Source organism: Gymnoscopelus braueri, assembly GCF_963280865.1.
Source record: "Gymnoscopelus braueri genome assembly, chromosome: 19".
NCBI classification, from domain to species: Eukaryota; Metazoa; Chordata; class Actinopteri; order Myctophiformes; family Myctophidae; genus Gymnoscopelus; species Gymnoscopelus braueri.
Genome location: NC_137621.1, coordinates 32,558,836 through 32,577,080, shown reverse-complemented (window position 1 = coordinate 32,577,080; position 18,245 = coordinate 32,558,836). Strand labels below are relative to the sequence as shown.

Sequence of the window (18,245 nt, the reverse complement as noted above, 5' to 3'; positions counted from 1 at the left end):
ACAATTAGAAGCGCAACAATGAAAATAAATAAATATAATTATGAAGGTAACAATGAAAAGGCTCTTCTTTTTTTAATATACTGTATACATGGCAAAACGCGTGCTATGCAAGACAGGTTTGGCAACCCTGAATTTAACTTGTAAATTCAGTTTCGTGTTTGGTTTCACCCAAATGTTTTATTTTTCTTCCGGTTTCACCTAATTGTGCTAAATACATTTATTCCCCATTGACAAATACACATCACGAAATTAAGCAACGATTTAGTTACACTTACAGCACCTGTAACATATATCTCTTATTTTTCATACCAGTAACCTGTAAGCCGATTGTATGACGTTCTGTATAGTAGTGTAGTGTATATCTGTCTGTCTCTTATTTGTCATCATGATTTGTGTGCGTGGGGATCTCATTTTAAACAATCTTAGTGCTTATGAAATTTAGTAGACCTTGTATTGTGAATTGTACTTCAATGTAGCCTACTGTTTATCATGTCTCACTAAATAAAATACATCAATCAATCAAACCTACAACAACCCTCGACTTCAAGTGTAGGCTATGTTATAATTGAACTGAACATTTACAGTAGCTGTTAATGCTATGTTTGTCGATGTGCCATCTTGGTTATGGTGTTTGCAACGGTAACCGGAAAACTCGCCCCAAAACACGCTCACCCCCATTTTTCTTTCGCGGGCAGCTCGAAAAAGCGGTTCTTGTATTCTTGTAGTTGTTTTTACTGAGGATAAGGTTAGAAATAAGTGTATGGTTAGGCATAGTTTTACTGAGGTTAAGTTCAGGAATAAGGTTAGGGTTTGGCACCATTTTACTGAGGTTACGTTTAGGAATAGGGTTAGGTTTAACCGTTCAGGCATAGTTTAGTAGGAATACCAGATGGGGACCGTTCCGAGGTCGCCGGATTTGCCCCGGGGCGACTGTGTTTTGGGGCGAGTGTTTTGGTATTCGTTTGCAGCCATACACACAGCAGCACTTAGGCTACATACATTTATCTTCTTGATCAAAATACACAAGGGTACACAATGTGAAGCGAACATTTCATTATTTTTGTTTGTTTATTCTAATACTGTATCCTTCTTGAAACTGTCTTAGGTTTGGAAAAGGAGATACAAGGTAAAGATTGACACAATGCAATAGAAAAAAATTATCTGGTCTTCTGTAGAAAGTGGCAAAGAATTTGAGCATGAATACTGATCAACATACAACAACCCATTTCAAACACAAAATAATAAAAACACAAAATAACAAATGGAAATTAGGTCAAATAAGGTGACTGTGACCGATGAATTGAATACACAGGACCTTAATGGAAACCAGCCCTGAGGGCTTATCTGGGTTATCCTTTTAGCATTATTTTGTATAAATCTGTACCACCCTACCTTTTTTTGCAAACTATTAATAAAGTATTCAATTCAAAAATGAAACGGTGCACTTTTACCACAACCACAGGTCACGTGATATCCTTCCTGAGAAAGGGATGCACAGCAACAGGAACATGTCTCGAGATCTGGTGAAAGTAATGAGATTTAAGTAACACATAGGCTATTGCTATGTGCCACACATTTTTCAGTACTCACTGAAGCCACACAGAGACATGAATTGAAATGGAGGGGGGGGGGTCAAGTATAATAAATGGTAAAATAATCCACAAATACAATGTGTAAGGTTTCAAATAACATGTCATCCCATTTTACCTGTACTGTTTTTCTCCCTGTGACCTCATTTTCACTGTGATAAACCTACCCTCAAGACACATAAGCGAGGACATAAGTACTGTTTTTCTTTTATCAAGACCTATCCAATTTTTATAAACTATGTTTCAGCGGATTCTAAACTCTAATTTATACTTTGTCGTGTGTTGTACTGTGACACCATCAAACGACTAAGCATAAATGAGGCTTAAGGCAGGTGTATAAATATGAGCAATGAGCACAGGGAGTAATGTCATTTAAAGGGCAGTGCTGATGTCATTCTTGTAGCCTAAGGCAGCTCAGTCTCTATTGGTGCATACACAACCCTGTCTCCCATAGGCAAAAAAAACAAGACAGAAGCGTAAACTACCTCCCAATAAAGTGATGTGCCAAACAGCTCTACTGATGATGAACTGTTAAAGATGGTAAAAGTGACTCTGACAGTGCTCACCCAGGATCATATTCTGGGGATACGGGTACATTTCTTGGCTTGAAAGTTACAGCACTTCTATAATACAGTATAAAGATCACTTGAATAGAAAAGTTAGACAAATATTGTAATAGTGCACAACATCAATGTCTTATTCATTGTCAGTGGAGCTGGTTGGTTCTCTGGTTTCTAGCACTGGGTCTGGTAAAGTTTACAAATAATGACTGGGCATTAAGGTGAAATAAAATTATTTGATAATCTATGACAGAGTGAGTGGGACATTACTTAGGAGATCAAGGTAATGAAAACGTGGCAAAAAACTGAACAATGTTTTCAGAAGTGTGGAGATTCAACTTAGTCTGGTCTGGATTGCTAATAGTTATGCAAAATGTCTTCAACGTGCAACAATTTCACAAGTTCAAATGGACTCAAGAAAATAAAAAACTCCCACCGCTTCCCCTAACCCTCTAAAAATGGCCAAAGTAAACAACTAAAGCTCCACACAAGGGATACAGATTTGACAATATCAACTGAAGGCCACATAGAGGTCATCTGAACAAGTACTTGTTGAAATTTTAGCAGGTTAGCTGTTCCTGGTAACATCACTATCAGTAGTCTCAGTTATCTATCTATTCTACAAAAGCAGCTCTGGAGGCAGGGCGGGGAAGAAGGCTGACAAAGGTTTCAAAGTCACAATAATACTTAACTACAAACTTCAGACCTGCAAGTAACTCTTGCCAAGTCGGAGCCATGCGTCACAGTTCAGGACCCAGTTGATCTAAATGTGCCCCCATCAACCAATCACTTAAAAAAAGTATGGGACACATCTGTAGTTGTGAAGTCTCCATCAGCAGCTCTGTCGAGAAACGAGAAACTTCTTTCTCCTGCCTCTTCACTCAGAGCTCAAACAGTATGAGGTCAGGTTGTTGTTCAAGCCCGCAAATGCCACTGTGGCAACTAGCGGCAGTGACCAAGCAGGTCAAGAGGTCAGTGTGTTCAGGTGCTGTTTGGACTCGCTGACTGGCTCAGACCCGGGTGTGGCGACAGCTGTGAGAGGAGCCTGAGCCGGCCGCTGCTGCCCCCAAAGGCGAGGTAGGGTCCTCATCGCTGGACTCAACCTGCTCATCTTTGTGGAGGCCGAGGCTTATGTGGCTCTGGAGGGCTGCTGGAGTCAGCCACTCCTTGGGCAGGCAACTCTGCAGGAAAGGAATGCAGGAGCTGAAGTATGCCAGGCGGTTCACCCAGCGTGGGATCTCCCGTCCACACAGCAGCTAAAACAAACAAAACAAAAGATAAATGACATCAGAAAAGGACAAAGAAGTGCATTTACTAACAGGGTGCTAGCAAATGTCAGGGTTATTTTTAATTCAAATGTGAAGCCTTTCAACAAAGCGCTTTAAAAAAGGTGTTCAGTTATTTATTTCATTTTAAGGTAATGCCAAAAGACAGAAAATGGGGAAACATATACCATTTGAATGCATGTAATTCCTTTATTTTGTGAGTGAATAGAATAGCCATACTTATAATTCTGCATGTTTTCTCATGTCTAACTACTGCACATTTATATGAATTTGCTATTTTACCGTAGGTCTTTTTATTCTTTGTTTAGTATGCATAATGTACAATAAATGTTGTCAATGAAGACAAAAGAATCAGTGTCAGTGGTTGCTCCTTTTTACCACTTAAAACACTTTATCTGTAACAGTACCTGTGATTTGTGCTGTTCTGCCTCAGGCAGGATTATTGTATACCATAGGCTAAAACAGGGGTGTCAAACCCACGGCCCACGGGCAAAATGCAGCCCGCGGAGTGGCCCAGTGCGGCCCATGACATGGTTTTCATTTTAGCTATTTTTGAAAAAATAATAATTAAAAAGGTTGTTGTTTTTAAAGGGATTCTAGGCAACTTCAGAGATCAAAAAAAGAAAAAAACTGTTGTCAAACACCGCCCCTCCACTCCCCCCCCCCTCCTCAGTTTGTTTCCCCGACCACCAGGGGGTGACGCAGGGGGGACTTCTGAACGGGCCATGCCGAAAATAGCCGGACACGCACGGACGCGCACATGCGTGCGTTTCATTTACGTGAGGACTGTGTTTCAATGCAGGAAAACACCCCAGCATCATTATATAGTGGCTGATAGAGGGGAAAAAATGCAATATATATATATATATATATATATATATATATATATATATATATATATATATATATATATTTATTTATTTTATTTTTTTTAAATTTAGGCTTAAAGTTACCTAGAATCCCTATTTTTTGGAAGCATTCAGTCATGGTGATTCAAGGTTAAAAAAAAAAAAAACTAGAAAAAGTGCTCCTCGGAGCATAGGTCTCCTCCAGGTCAGGTAGGTTATTGTGGGCCAGCAATGTTCAGAATTCAATCATTGTGGAGGTGAGTGGAATCTGTAGAAGTTGAGGGATTAATGTTGACAGACACAAATTATTCCTCGGCCTTTCACAGCAATCGGACGCTGCATTCATGATTTGTTTTGTTCAAAGCGAACAACTCCTGCAAACCTTAGATGCCAATTCTAGTCTATCAGGATGGAATATGAAAAATAGGACAGATCCGCCTTGATCACATGACCATAGAGATAATGTGTCCCGATTTGCGTGATGTTTGGACAAAATATGTAGGAGTAATATAATTTTTTTTTTTTTTGCAATAATCAGCCTGCTGGTGGCGCTATAACAGATCAATGTGATAAGGGTGGCATTTCTTGTTCAGCCCCCAAGGAATGTGTGTGCAACTTTTCACGACAATCGGACGCTGCGTTCATGATTTGAGGCATTTTGTTTAAAATGAGCCCCTCTTGCAAACTGTAGATGCCAATCTAACTGACTAATCCATCTTGATCACATAGACTATAGAGATAATGTGTACTGTGTACTGATTTGCGTGATGTTTGGACAAAATCTGTTGAAAAAATCGGCCTCCTGGTGGCGCTGTAACAGGCCGATCTGAAAAATGTGGGGCAGAGGTTCTGCTCTGGCATCAAGGGAGTGTGTGTGCACAGTTTCACTTTGATTGGGCCAACGGTGCCTGAGATTAGCTGTTCACAGACAGGCGGACGGACGGACGGACGAGGGCAAAACATAGACTCGGCCACGCCTTCGGCCTGGCGGAGACAAAAAGACAGGCGTCTGAATTTACCCCAGAGGATGGATGGATGGATGGATCTATATATCTATCTAACTATCTTTCTTTCTTACTTTCTACTATAGAATAGGGACGCTTCAAGTTTCAAGTGGTTAAGACAGACCTCAGACAGCGAGGAGGAGAAATGATTGCAGTTCTTGTGCATTAGATGGTATGCGTTGCCCTTGAACTCTTTGCCCAGTTCCTCCATGATTTTGTCTATGTCCTCCTCTGTGAAGTCTGTGGTACCCAAAGCTATGGCCTCCCTGTTAAAACACAGATACATTCAGTTATCAGTAGGCTATGGCCTGCCTGTTACAACACAGATACATTCAGTTATCAGTAGGCTATGGCCTCCCTGTTACAACACAGATACATTCAGTTATCAGTATAGGCTATGGCCTCCCTGTTAAAACACAGATATATTCTGTTATCAGTAGGCCAGAGTTCTCTGTGATTTTATGCATTGGTGGGTAAAAGTGGGTAAAAGTTTCACATTTGTATTGCAATTTACAGAGCAAATTTTTTTTCTTTGGTCTACTACTGCCATAATCAAAACATGATTTATAAATACTGTGGTTATATTTATTGGGGTTTACATGTAAATATTGGGGGAGAAATCCTGCTATCTTAATTTCTCCACAGTATAGTAGTATATCATGTTCAGTATACATCTGCTGCTATGCTCATGCCCCATTATATCTTACCTCAAGTACTATGTGTAAATACGTAGATAATTTGTTTGTTTCTTTGATTGATCTCTCTTCCCCCTTGCACCCCCCTTCTTCTTCCCTTTCTATGGAAATAACAAAACGATAGAACTTGCACAAAAACAAATTTCACCCACTTTTTTTTACTTCTGTAAACCTGTGATGAGACAATAAAGCTGATTCTGATTCTGCAGTACAAAGGAAACGGTAAGAACTCACTTGAATTTGAAAGTCTCTCCTAGTTCAGTAGCATTCCCAGGGTTTATTTCAAAGATGCCACTGAATGGGTATGGATGTCCCCCATATGCAAATTCTACATTAGGAAAGGATGAAAATGCAAAATACAGGTTAACACTCAAAATGAAAGCACTCAGCTATTGTAATTAAAGAGGAAAAGCTAATGAAACATTGCCACACAGCTCTTATATCATTAACCCAGGCTAATTATAGTTCTTTCTTCTCTGTATTTACAACTATATAATGAGCTGCAAGGACAAATAGTTGGTGTACAATAATAGATAGATGTGTGTGTGTGTGTGTGTGTGTGTGTGTGTGTGTGTGTGTGTGTGTGTGTGTGTGTGTGTGTGTGTGTGTGTGTGTGTGTGTGTGTGTGTGTGTGCGTGTGTGTGCGTGTGTGTGCGTGTGTGTGCGTGTGTGCGCACGTGTGTGTGCATGCGCCTGTGTGTGCATGCGCCTGTGTGTGCATGCGCCTGTGTGTATCCTGAGCTCAGACATGATAGAGAGGTCTGACTTAGGCCTGCTGTGAATGTGCTTTGCGAACCTATAATCAGATTTTGTACACATAAAGACCCTCCATCTTACCTCTGCCATAAATCTCTATGCCTGAGTGGAAGACTCCAATTCCCAGATTGGAGGTATACTCGTTTATCCAGTACTGGAAAAGGGGAGAGAATGAGGAAAAATAAATCATTCAAGGGTGAATAGTATGTTTATGGCCAAAGTATGATGCACAATGCAAAGGTTTGTGATATGTATTCTGGTGAAAAGGAGAGAATGAGGGTTAGAGCAAAGCCAAAATATGAACAATTCCTCAAAAGAAAATTGATTCAACAAAGAACGAGGGGCCAGCTCAAAGTACTGTGGTGTGTGTAATTACAACGAAAAACACGTTTATTTGAATATGGAAAACTGAAAGGGATAATACCTTACAAATTGTGTAGCCTAATAGCTGAATAAATTACACTTGACAAGAGACAAATCAATATCTATAACTTCCTGCCCACTCATAAATCTTTTACTGCACAATTTCCAGTCTCTGCCTAAAAGCATTTCTGTTTATCTCCCTGTTAATGACAAATTACTCTTTCTCCAGGTGGAGCAAGTTCAGTTGCACACAGGATATTGGTGATGCATATTGTACTGTAACACGGCCCTACAATCCCCAACCCCCACTAAACGTCCTGCACCCTTGTAGACAACCCTGAGGAAATGTGTTCAAAGCTATCCACATACCCCCCAGCTGTCCCCTATTAATAATAGAACAAGTTTCCTGGCTCTGATACAATAAAAGCACATCTCCACCTCTCTATCAACAAGGTTTTCTGGTTTGTCTGTCATTGGCTTCACCCCAATGGCTCACGTCTGACAAAAGGTTTCTAGTTAAGCTGATTTTAGTGCACCCCTGGAATATGAATGGAATAAGCATTATCCCGAGTTACCTTTAAAATTATTTAATAAAGCAAAAGAGAACCTGAAAGTCTAAGGATGTTTATCATACAGTAACACGTACCTGTTAGTCTGAATGAAATAACAAGCTGTCAATCATACTGATGTTTTTTAATGAATGAAGAAGGAAATGATAAGGCCCCTACAGTATATAAAACTGCTCTAAATGTTTCTTCTATATCACTGCGCAAAGCACTGTCACAAGAACAAATGAACCATTAAAAAGACAAGATGACTCAAATGCTGACAAGCTGCCAATCAAATACAAATGTACCCCTCTGATAGCACTGGCATCTAATTCCTGACACTATTATTCATCGTTTCCAGTTGCTCTTTGGCCTATACCAACTATGCTTTGTGCCCCATCCCTCTTATCTTGGTGAAGGCATGTTTCACAGCAACATCACTGTAATGATCTATGCGGTGGGGCCTATGCAGATATGCCATGCCCCACTGCACACATCTAGCACTCACTCACATTGATTTCACATTCAGGATGATCACCTCCTCATGTTTCCAGCTCCACAAAAGTCATTCTCTGTCAGTCCTTCAGTGTAATTCTTGGGTAGAGCCTGGCCGTTATCGGCTTGGCTGATATATCGTCCATTATTTTACTTCTTTGATTACATCTTTGAGGACATTTATGGGTTACCGATTGGCTCCATTGATAACTTCATGTCCTCCATAAACTATTGACAATCAATTAGTTGAATTCTAACAGGTTCCTATAATTGCTATTTTAGTTATCCAACAAGTTGTATGAATGTATTTATTATTGCTTTTATTTTTCTGTATGTCTCTGTGTATTTTATATTTCCTTGTTTATTAAAGTTAAATGTTATTTTCATATATTGAAGTTTATATAATTACTTTTATTGCGTTTATTTTTGTTTATTTGCTTATCATTTAAATGTTCTCAATTATAAACATTAATCAAATCTACAAAAAAATCGGTTAAAACATTGGTAATCTAGAGCCAATCTAGGACCCAAAAATCTGGTCTACTGACACACTTATGTCACTTGCTGGAGTTGCTGCCCTCACATGATCCTGTTATCTCTGGTTGCAATATTCACTATAGCCAGCTTCCATATGAGGTGGCTTGAAGATATCAGGAGACACAGCACAGTGTTCACAATTGCTCCTGCCAGCATGTGTGTATGAGTGCACTTGACTTGTATGTGTACAAGCATGCAATTTTAAGCTAGTCATCCTAAAAAAAAATGTAGTATTACTAGCTGATTTTAAATCTCAGTTGAGGGTAGGGTAATGCACTGTGTAAAACACTGCTATGTGTGTACTGCTGTATGTGCACATTTACACAGGTATATCGTATGAGCTCAATCGTGAAATAAATTGTGTTGAGCAAAACAAAAATGCAAGCAGAATTGCTTGATGCATTTCCTCAGTGTAAAGGTGCAAGCAAGCCGAAAACAAAGTCCATTTTCAAAAGACCACATATTGATTCAGGAGTAAAAAAGCATCTGTATCAGTATTACCTGACTTTTATCAAATCTCTGAAAGATAAAGATAAGGTCTGTAAAATTGTTAGGATTTTTTCAACCAAGAACAAGCTCCCTAAAATGCTTTAAAAATCCAGTCAGTCTGTACGGTTCCACTTGTTTTCCAGACACTGAAAATCAAAATTTCAATGTATTCTTTTCATCTGTGTCTTTATTAGTCAGAGCAACTTTCGGTCATTAGTCTGTGCATTTAGAGCAATACATTGTGTATGTTTCCCATGGGGTGATGTTCTAATCTACAGCATGTTCCCATGTGAAACACAAGCAGTGGGTACACGACTGAATGATGACCCTTGTCCCTGGCTTGCTGGCCGGTGTCTCTGTGTATTGTGAATCGTGCATGTGAGACAAGATGAGGGCACCCTGCACAGTGACAGAGGTCAAGCGGCCGTAGGAGACTTGTGCTAGCTACACTAACACAATGCCCTGTCTACAAGGAGACAGTGGGCAGGAAGAGCATATGGAGCTTCACTTGGAACTCAGAATATGCAGACTATTATCTGTCACAACTGATGTCAGACATAAGCAATCCGACCTCGTCCTCTTCTTAACCTGTTAGTGCAGAAGGCATTCATTTAGAGTTGGAAAGATGTGACAGTGGTCCACACGTGCAATTTGTTGTTGACCATAGCCTACCCTATGCTACTTTGTGAAATACTTTTCACCAATGTGACTACAATATGTGAATACATTTTTGGCATGGGTTGCTTCAGAGAGAATCAAATCAAAGTAATCAAATACATTATTTAGGACACACACATATAAAGCTCAGTACATACTCCTTTGTGTGAAATCATACAAATCAAACTATGTGTGTGTCCTGACCTACAGAGCCCTTATAAAAAATGAAATAACTGTAAACAGGTGTCTAAACACAAACAGGTGACTATGCTAGCTGACATGTGTGTTCACCTTGTGATTGTTGGCTACTCTGTAACTAAATGTTAGTTACACATTTCTAACTGTGCAGATGTGTGGAATGTTTTTGTCCATGGCATCACCTCATGTGAGTATATAACCAAACAGAATTTAGCACAGGATAACGCCTTACTTTAATGGTGGTTAAAGTACTCAGATTTTTTACTTAAATAAAAGTATCAATACTACAATGTAGAAATACTCTGTTACAAGTATAAGTCCAGAATTAAAATGTACTGAAGTATTGGTATAAAAATGTAGGCCTACTTACAATACCGAAAGTAGCCTACCCATAATGCAGAAAGTCCCATTTCACATGTTTTCAGATGTATGAAATGTATTAAAATCTTTTGAAAATAGCAGATCTACAAGCTCACAATGCATTGTGAGCTTGTAGATCGGCTATTTTCAAATGGCCAAAATGTATATAGGGCTGAAGTGGTTAATGCATGTTTTGCAATAATAAATATCTACAAACTAACTAGTAACTAAAGTTTTCAAATAATTGAAGTGGAGTAATATTTGCCTGGGATGCAGTGGAGTACAAGTGAAAGTACTGAAAATTGGAAATACTCCGTAAAGTAAAAAAAAACACCTCAAATTTGTACTTAAGTACAGTACTTGAGTAAATGTACATAGTTACTTTACACCACTGCTTACCATATCATACACGTTAAGGATGACAGGTTCATTGGCCATGGTTTAATCCTGAGAAGGAAAGGCAAACGTCCCACCCTCGACGTTAAGGTTGTCGCACCCCAGACTCCTCTGTGACAGAAGGAATGGACATCAGGATCCTGAGCAATGAAACGAGCACTTGGTTGGGATAGAAGCTGCCGATTCCCCCTCTAGGAGAGCAACTTGTAATAGTTTCTTTTTTTTTGTGGTGTAATAAATGCAAAAGCCAGCAAATCTGGAGGTAGAAAAGACAACGGCTAGCGCGATGTCAAAGAACCATTTTTGGCTGTGCTAGTTGTAAAATGCAATCAGAAAACTCCAATCCCAGCAAAGGCCAGCGAGTTGCAGCACTGAACGCAGCCCATCTTCTCGTTTCCAGGAAAAATGTGGGAGATCTGTCCAGGCAGGGGGGGGGGGGGGTCGATGTTGCCAGGCCTATTTTATAGCTATAAGCCCTCGAAAATGTCGTATAAAGCGATGAAACGTCGAATCACAAAAGAACAGCAATTAAAAACTTGATCCAAAGGGGACATTATAGGCCCACAAGTGTTTGAATCTCGAGCGGAGACGAGGCGGCTTTCACCGATATGATCACTTTACTCTCATGGGCGTCCACGTCCACTGGGGTGAAAAGGCGATGAGAGTGGACCGACTGAATACGAGCCATTTTAGACGGAAGATGTTATTGTTGCAAACAGTCTAGGTATGGGATGTAGGTCTGAACCAGGATCATCATTGACCAAGCCAAGTTCACTAGCATCTCCGGACTGGACTAGTGTTGTGGTGGCCCGCATCCAGTTGTTTTAGTACACGACTCCGCGACATTATTTCCATTCCCTCCGTCTCAAGTTCTCGCAACAAGCAGTTTGTTCACCTCTGGATCCTCTCGATTCGTTTCCTAAAAACGTATTTAAAACGTGTTCTACTCAGTCTCTTCCATCGCTCCACCACAATCGTGCTATTCTCGCCAACAGTGCCTCGGCTCCCGCCCCCTCCCTCTCTCTCTGAAAGAATGAAGCATTGGATTACATCATAGCTGCCTGGGAGGCAGACAGTATCCTCCAACAGATGATGGAGAGGTGGGGTTGGAGGGGGGTGGGGCTGTCATCAGGTAGACCGCTATTATCACAAACATCCTTGTTTAACTAATAGTACACAACTTCTTCAATCTTAAATTGACTGAATCAAAAAAGTAATAAAAGCAAATTAATTAATTGATAAAATCTGGAGAACTATTTATTTCAGTGAGAACAAAATAAATGTAGCCAATCTGTTAATAAAAAGATAGGAAAAAAAGAAATTCAAGTTAATGAATTGCAGCACAAGCAGGCATATTCAACATGAATACTTTAATAGGTGCTTGGACATCAAACACATAGTATTTGCATAATTTAGTTCTGATAATTCTTCTTTGAATAAGTATTCACAATGCCAGTGAGCAAAGTGACATGGACTGCATTTACAGGTGAACTCTGCAAAGAACATTATAAATTTACATCATGATAGCAATGTTGCAGATTGATGAAAAACATGGCCTGGGCAAGTACATGCAGCACTCAAACAATTAATCTATGGCAATTTTTTTGGAAGAGTTTGTGATTTTGGTTAGTGCAAAACATCTTATATTCAGAACATCATTGACTATTTGTTCCAGACATCCCCTCATTTGCAATGGAGTGGCTCAAAATGACTTGATATTAAGCGGTTAGTCCTTTGACATTTGGCCTTAACATTTCATCAAGTGAATAACCGACTTCCCTTTATAATAGTATACAACAAACTTACTGTAATCATGTTAACAAAAGCCCCAAACTGGGTAACATTTTAAAATGTAGCCAAAAGCCAAAGCATGGACTATTCTGTTTTGCCCACATATGTTTACTGGTCAATAAACATCCTCAGTGACTGTGATAACTAACCACACACAATCAAAGCAGCTCTCATTATGGCAATTCCATTTTTTGATTAAACATACATATGCACTTTGGATTCATTAGTGTAGCTGGAACAGGGCTGATAACAGACAAGCAAACACATTCAGAGAAATGCTCAATGGCTTTTCATTCTGAATATGACAAGGAGCAACTTCAACCAAAGAAAAAAAGAAATATGGGGCTTGGAATAGCTGAAAAGGCACTTGGTACCACCATTATGAAAAACTATGTCATTTGTCATGTGTCAGTCAAAACAACTTCAACAACGCTGTGCAATAAAGCAGAATGATAATCACGCCTCATCATGCAAACCTGGACCTCAAAACACAGAAATTGCAGTGCGTTCAACTTCTCATTCAAACAGATCTACCATTCAGTCATGAACGTAGAGAGGCATACGAGGGACTGAACACAACACTGTCTTTCAGTTTCCAGAAGCATGGGTGAGAGCCTGACTCAACCCATAGAAAATATACCACTAGCTGCATATCAAGTTTGAAATAAACGGATGGCATCTCCATTCAGCGCTGCCTGTTCAGAGCACAGCTCTGGGAAAATGTGAAATGTACATCCTTCTTTATACAGTCACATAGTTAATAATTATACATTAAAGTATATTCTCTGTGATAAGAAAGCAATGTTTTGCATACATGGAGGGATAGGCAGCTAGGATTATCACATAACACATGCACACAACTTGTCTGTGATCTCAACCCCTTATAATCCTACTGTTTTTGTAAATTTAATCCCTCTTCATTCTTTGGCCTTCAGCAAAAGTTTTTTGGTCTTAAAAAAATATCTATTGACATCACATCCTTAAAAGTGCCTCCTAAGTTGTGGCTGGAACCGCATGTAAAGGAAGGCGACGACTGCTATAGCTCCACATACAGCCAGTACTCCAAAAGAAGAGGCAGAAGATTCACTCTCTGGCTGTGATGGTAGGGGTCCATTTGAGAGCAAGGAAGACTAAAAGACACAAAGGCACATGAATAACTTTACATGAAGAAGAGATAACAATTCATAAAATGTATTGTTACCAGGGATCAAACCTACCTTCTGCAGAACACGAAGCTCCACGTCCTCCCCCGCTGACCGGAACACCTCCACTGCAGCAGCATGAGTCCGTTCCTCTAGCGTGATTCCATTTATCTACACACCGCAAAAAAAGAAGAAAAACACCATTCTTCATTGAATTGAGTTATTAATTTACCAATGTTAACCCTTTAAAGACCTGGAACGCATCTGTGTCATTAGATTTCTTTGGCTATTCAAAAATAGCAGATATACAAGCTCATAGTGCGGCACCGAGTGCCGCGCTATGAACTTGTAGATCTGCTATTTTTTTTTTATCGTGAAAGATTTGTGCAAATCTTTGAATATATATATATGTTTAAAGCAAACATTTTTAACTCAAATCTTTGCTTCTGGGGATAATAGTGGTATAAGAAAAAGCTCATGTTGCTATAATATCAGTGGTTTTCAAACTTTTTCATGTCAAGGACCCCAAAATGATATGCATTTGGCCGCGGACTCCCATCTCAAAGTATGTTGTTCCAGGGACCCCCCAGAAGCAAAGATTTGAGTAAAAAAAATTGCTTTAAAAAAGAAAATATATATTATATTCAAAGATATACTCGGTGCCACGCTGTGAGCTTGTATTTCTGCTATTTTTGAATAGCCCAAAGAAATCTTAAAATGACACAGATGCGTTCCCGGTCTTAAAAAGTTAAAGCAATGGAATGCCACAGAAGCCACTCAGTGTGTGCTCCTTCTATCCCGTTTCAAAGCATCTTATTACAGTGCCACAAGGGGAAGTATCAGTGGAAGCCACATATACGGCCATTGGTGTTTGAAAAGAATCACATTTGGGGTGTGGTTGTGCCTGGAAGTTTCACGGTTCGATCCCCCGGGCCTGCAGGTGAAATCTTGGCAGGCAAGTCAGTGAGCAACAGTGCAACACTCTCCCATCGCTCAATTCCCACTGTTGGAGCTGGAGCAGTCTGCTGCTCAGAGACTGTGGTTGTACTGGGCAGCTCCCAGATGTGAATTAGTGTAACTGTATAAGTGTGAAGCAGGACATTGCTGAAAAGGAGCATTGGCCAACGTGGGGATCTAGGGCAGAACACACCAAGCACTATAACGTCAACTGTCGTCATTTTTAAAACAATATCTTTATAGTTATAGTGCTTGGTGCGGCCCATTACTCCCCAGTCTTGATGATAGCTGTTAAAAGGTTTACCGCTAGAATCTTGTCTCCCTCTCTGAGTCTTCCATCCAGTGCAGCAGCTCCATTCTCTTTAATTTTGGCCACATATATGCCACCGTCATTTAGAGCATATGGCTGGTCCAAACCCCCAACAATATTGAACCCCAGCCCTGAGATAGGAAAAGAGAAATGGACAGTGATGTTGAGTTAAAAAGTATTGCATGCAGAAGACATAGATTCTCATTTACTGAGGCAGCAGTTGCTGATTCATCGTGTTGTATTTATCTCTGAGGATCAAAGTACAAACTGTCGACTGAATAAGTCCACCACAATACTCTTATATACAGGGTGTGTGTGTATCCAAACCGACCATGACCAGTGACCACATCATTCAGACCATAAAACATTGCACAATATCCATTATCCAGGTCTTGCAATTCTTGACTCAGTGCATGATAACCGTTTGAGCTAAAAGATCCCAATTGCTCCAGTTAATAGGAAGGAGCAAATAACATCTAACTACTCCGTTGGATTAGGAGTAAACTTTGACACCATTTGGCCTAGCAATACTTACAGAAATGCTTAGGTGGCAGTATAAAGAGCTCAACTCATAGATTGTTAATAGCCACAATGTAGCCCTCTTGGCGCTTCCCATCCCATAAAATAAACCAAAACGTTTACATTAATTCATCTGTTCTTTTACTTCGCAAACCACTTGGCTTTTAGCCATTAGTTGTGGCTACAGAGGCATATTAGCGTTACTGCGTTAGTCAATGTGCTACGCAATTAGCTCGTCAGCTAACTTGGTTGTACGAATAGCTTAGGTAGCCGAATTCTTCTTACCTGCGGGTCCTCGCGTTAGTTTGATGTCCACCACCTTAGATAGAGAGTGCATTGATCCATTCATTGTGCCAACAAGCCGGGTCACCAAAATCAGCCTTGATATTTTTTTTGGGGGCCAAACTATTTATGTGAAGGTGAACTCCATTGAGCTATGGTGAACTCATGCAGGACTTGCTTTCAGTTCAGTGCCTGCTCTGCTCTGCTCTCCTCCTCCGGTTGGTTAGAATGATGGATTTGGGACTTTACTGCCCTCTGCAGGAAGATGGCACTTCCGACTTTAATCTTGCTGACCGTTGATTGAACCAGAGAGATTATAGTGTAGTTAACACTAATGTGCAGTGGTGGAAGAAGTACTCACGTTTTGTACTTAAGTAAAAGTGGCAATACCACAATGTATAAATACTCTGGTAGGGCGCGCTCCCACCGCACTTTTATTTACCTCTGGGGCGGAATCTGCCAATGCTTTGTCAATGCAAATGTTGCAACATGCAACTACTTGCAACTCCTTGCAACCATTAACCCCCCAATGGCAGTTGCAGGAGTTGCAACATGCCACTACTTGCAACTACTTGCAACCATTACCCCATGGCAGTTGCAAGGAGTTGCAACATGCAACTACTTGCAACTCCTTGCAACCATTAACCCCAATGGCAGTTGCAGGAGTTGCAACATGCCACTACTTGCAACTACTTGCAACCATTACCCCAATGGCAGTTGCAAGGAGTTGCATCGGTGTGGTTGACCTTAAAACAGTTTTGTTGCAAGGAGTTGCGACTAGTTGCATTGGTGCGGTTTGGCCTTTAGGTTGGCTGTTTTTTTTCTTCCCTAAAATGCAATTGGCCTAACTTCTGCTCTCACACTGGCCGTGTTTCTGGCTTCCCCCTCCGCTCGCCTCTTTGTTACATCTTGTATGGGTGTATAGGAGAAAAAAATATTTAGTACTGGTTCCTCAGTCATTTCTATGTTTTTATAGGTGTTTCTGAAGGCTTTGTATAACGTCCACAAGCAAGCACATCAGTGCATGCAGTGCAGGTGGTTTCAGAGTGTTACAAGGTCCTATAAATTCATTGTGAAAACATTACAGCAATTCATTGATATCAAAATTAAGAAATGTACTTCTACTTTTACTTGTACTTTAAGTATTTTTCAAAGCATGTACTTTGGAATACTTAAGTATATTTAAAAAAAAATACTTTTTTACTCTTACTTGAGGAACATTTTGACTGAGCTACTTTTACTTATAATGGAGTAAATTTGACCAAGGAGTATCTGTACTCTTACTCAAGTACTGGGGTCGAGTACTTCGTCCATTGACAAAGCATTGGCAGATTCCGCCCCAGTGGTAAAATAAGTGCGGTGGGAGCGCGCCCTTACAAATAAAATATTTTTGCTTGACTAAAAGTACAAAAGTATTCGCATTAAAATATACTTATAGTACTGAAAGTAAAAGTACTCATATTGCAGAATGCCCCATTTCACAAGTTTCTGAATGTATTATTTTTTTTTTTTTTATAGCAAATGTACAAGCTCAACAAGCTGGACTTGTAGATCGGCTATTTTCAAATAGCTGGCTGAAGTGGGTATAATGCATGTTTTGTAATGATAATAAAAATCTACAAAGTACCTAAATATTTCAAATAATTGCAGTGGAGTAAAACTACAACATTTGCCAAGTAAAATATTCTCAAATGTGTACTTAAGTACAGTACTTGAGTAAATGTACTTAGTTACTTTACCCCACTGTTAATGTGGCACGAAAGCTGATCACTAGTCAGAGCTCAGTGGTAGCTTCACAAACAGCCCACATCTCAATACAAACAATATAACCAATCAGTCATCAATTGCTTGTTATTCATTTATTTATCATCTTTTCACACTGTTATGTCTTTGGCAACAAAGTACCCCCCCCCCCCCTTTCAAGCCCAAGTAATTAGTTTCAGATTTGACTTCAACATGAAATCATAGTTATTAAAACATGAGCTGATCCTCCAGTAAAAAGACCTCAGATGATCATTAATACTACACCAGGCATCAATCTTGGAATGGAAATCACTTTAAAAACTAAATTGATCAAAAAGCCTATTTTTTTACAGACTGCTTTAGGTCTGCTCCAAATCCTTTGAATAATCCAGCAATGAAATTGTTGGACCAAAACAAACCACACTTATTTTCATAAACTTGTGTACTGCAAAAAAACTAAAGGCTTATTATCAAGATGGTTAAATAAAACATACAAACAATAAAACATACAAAAAAAATACAGCATAGTACTAGAGGAAAAGAAATGAGGAAACAAAAAAAAACATCAAACTTTTCCACACGTCCTACAATCCTTTCTTCATTAGGTATGTTAGTATTCCCCAGAAATATTATTTTTAGGCACACTTCATTTCAGAGACTAATGTAAGAGTTTTACGGAGTAAAATACATTTGATTGTGAGTGGCTATAAAGACCTCTAC

The 18,245-nt window shown here is 39.7% G+C and overlaps 1 protein-coding gene across 1 annotated transcript; it reads right to left on the bottom strand.

The window, feature by feature from the left end:
- Positions 1–1,100: 1,100 nt before the first annotated feature.
- Positions 1,101–15,980, bottom strand: LOC308075262 (deubiquitinase DESI2-like). The gene is made up of 7 exons (XM_080414993.1): positions 15,786–15,980; positions 14,976–15,112; positions 13,790–13,885; positions 6,820–6,892; positions 6,217–6,310; positions 5,412–5,553; positions 1,101–3,405 (listed from the first exon to the last, which is right to left on the bottom strand). Exons 1-7 carry the CDS (start codon positions 15,847–15,849, stop codon positions 3,160–3,162), a joined length of 852 nt encoding a protein of 283 aa, XP_080271119.1. The 5' UTR covers positions 15,850–15,980; the 3' UTR covers positions 1,101–3,159.
- Between the last annotated feature and the right edge of the window lie 2,265 nt (positions 15,981–18,245).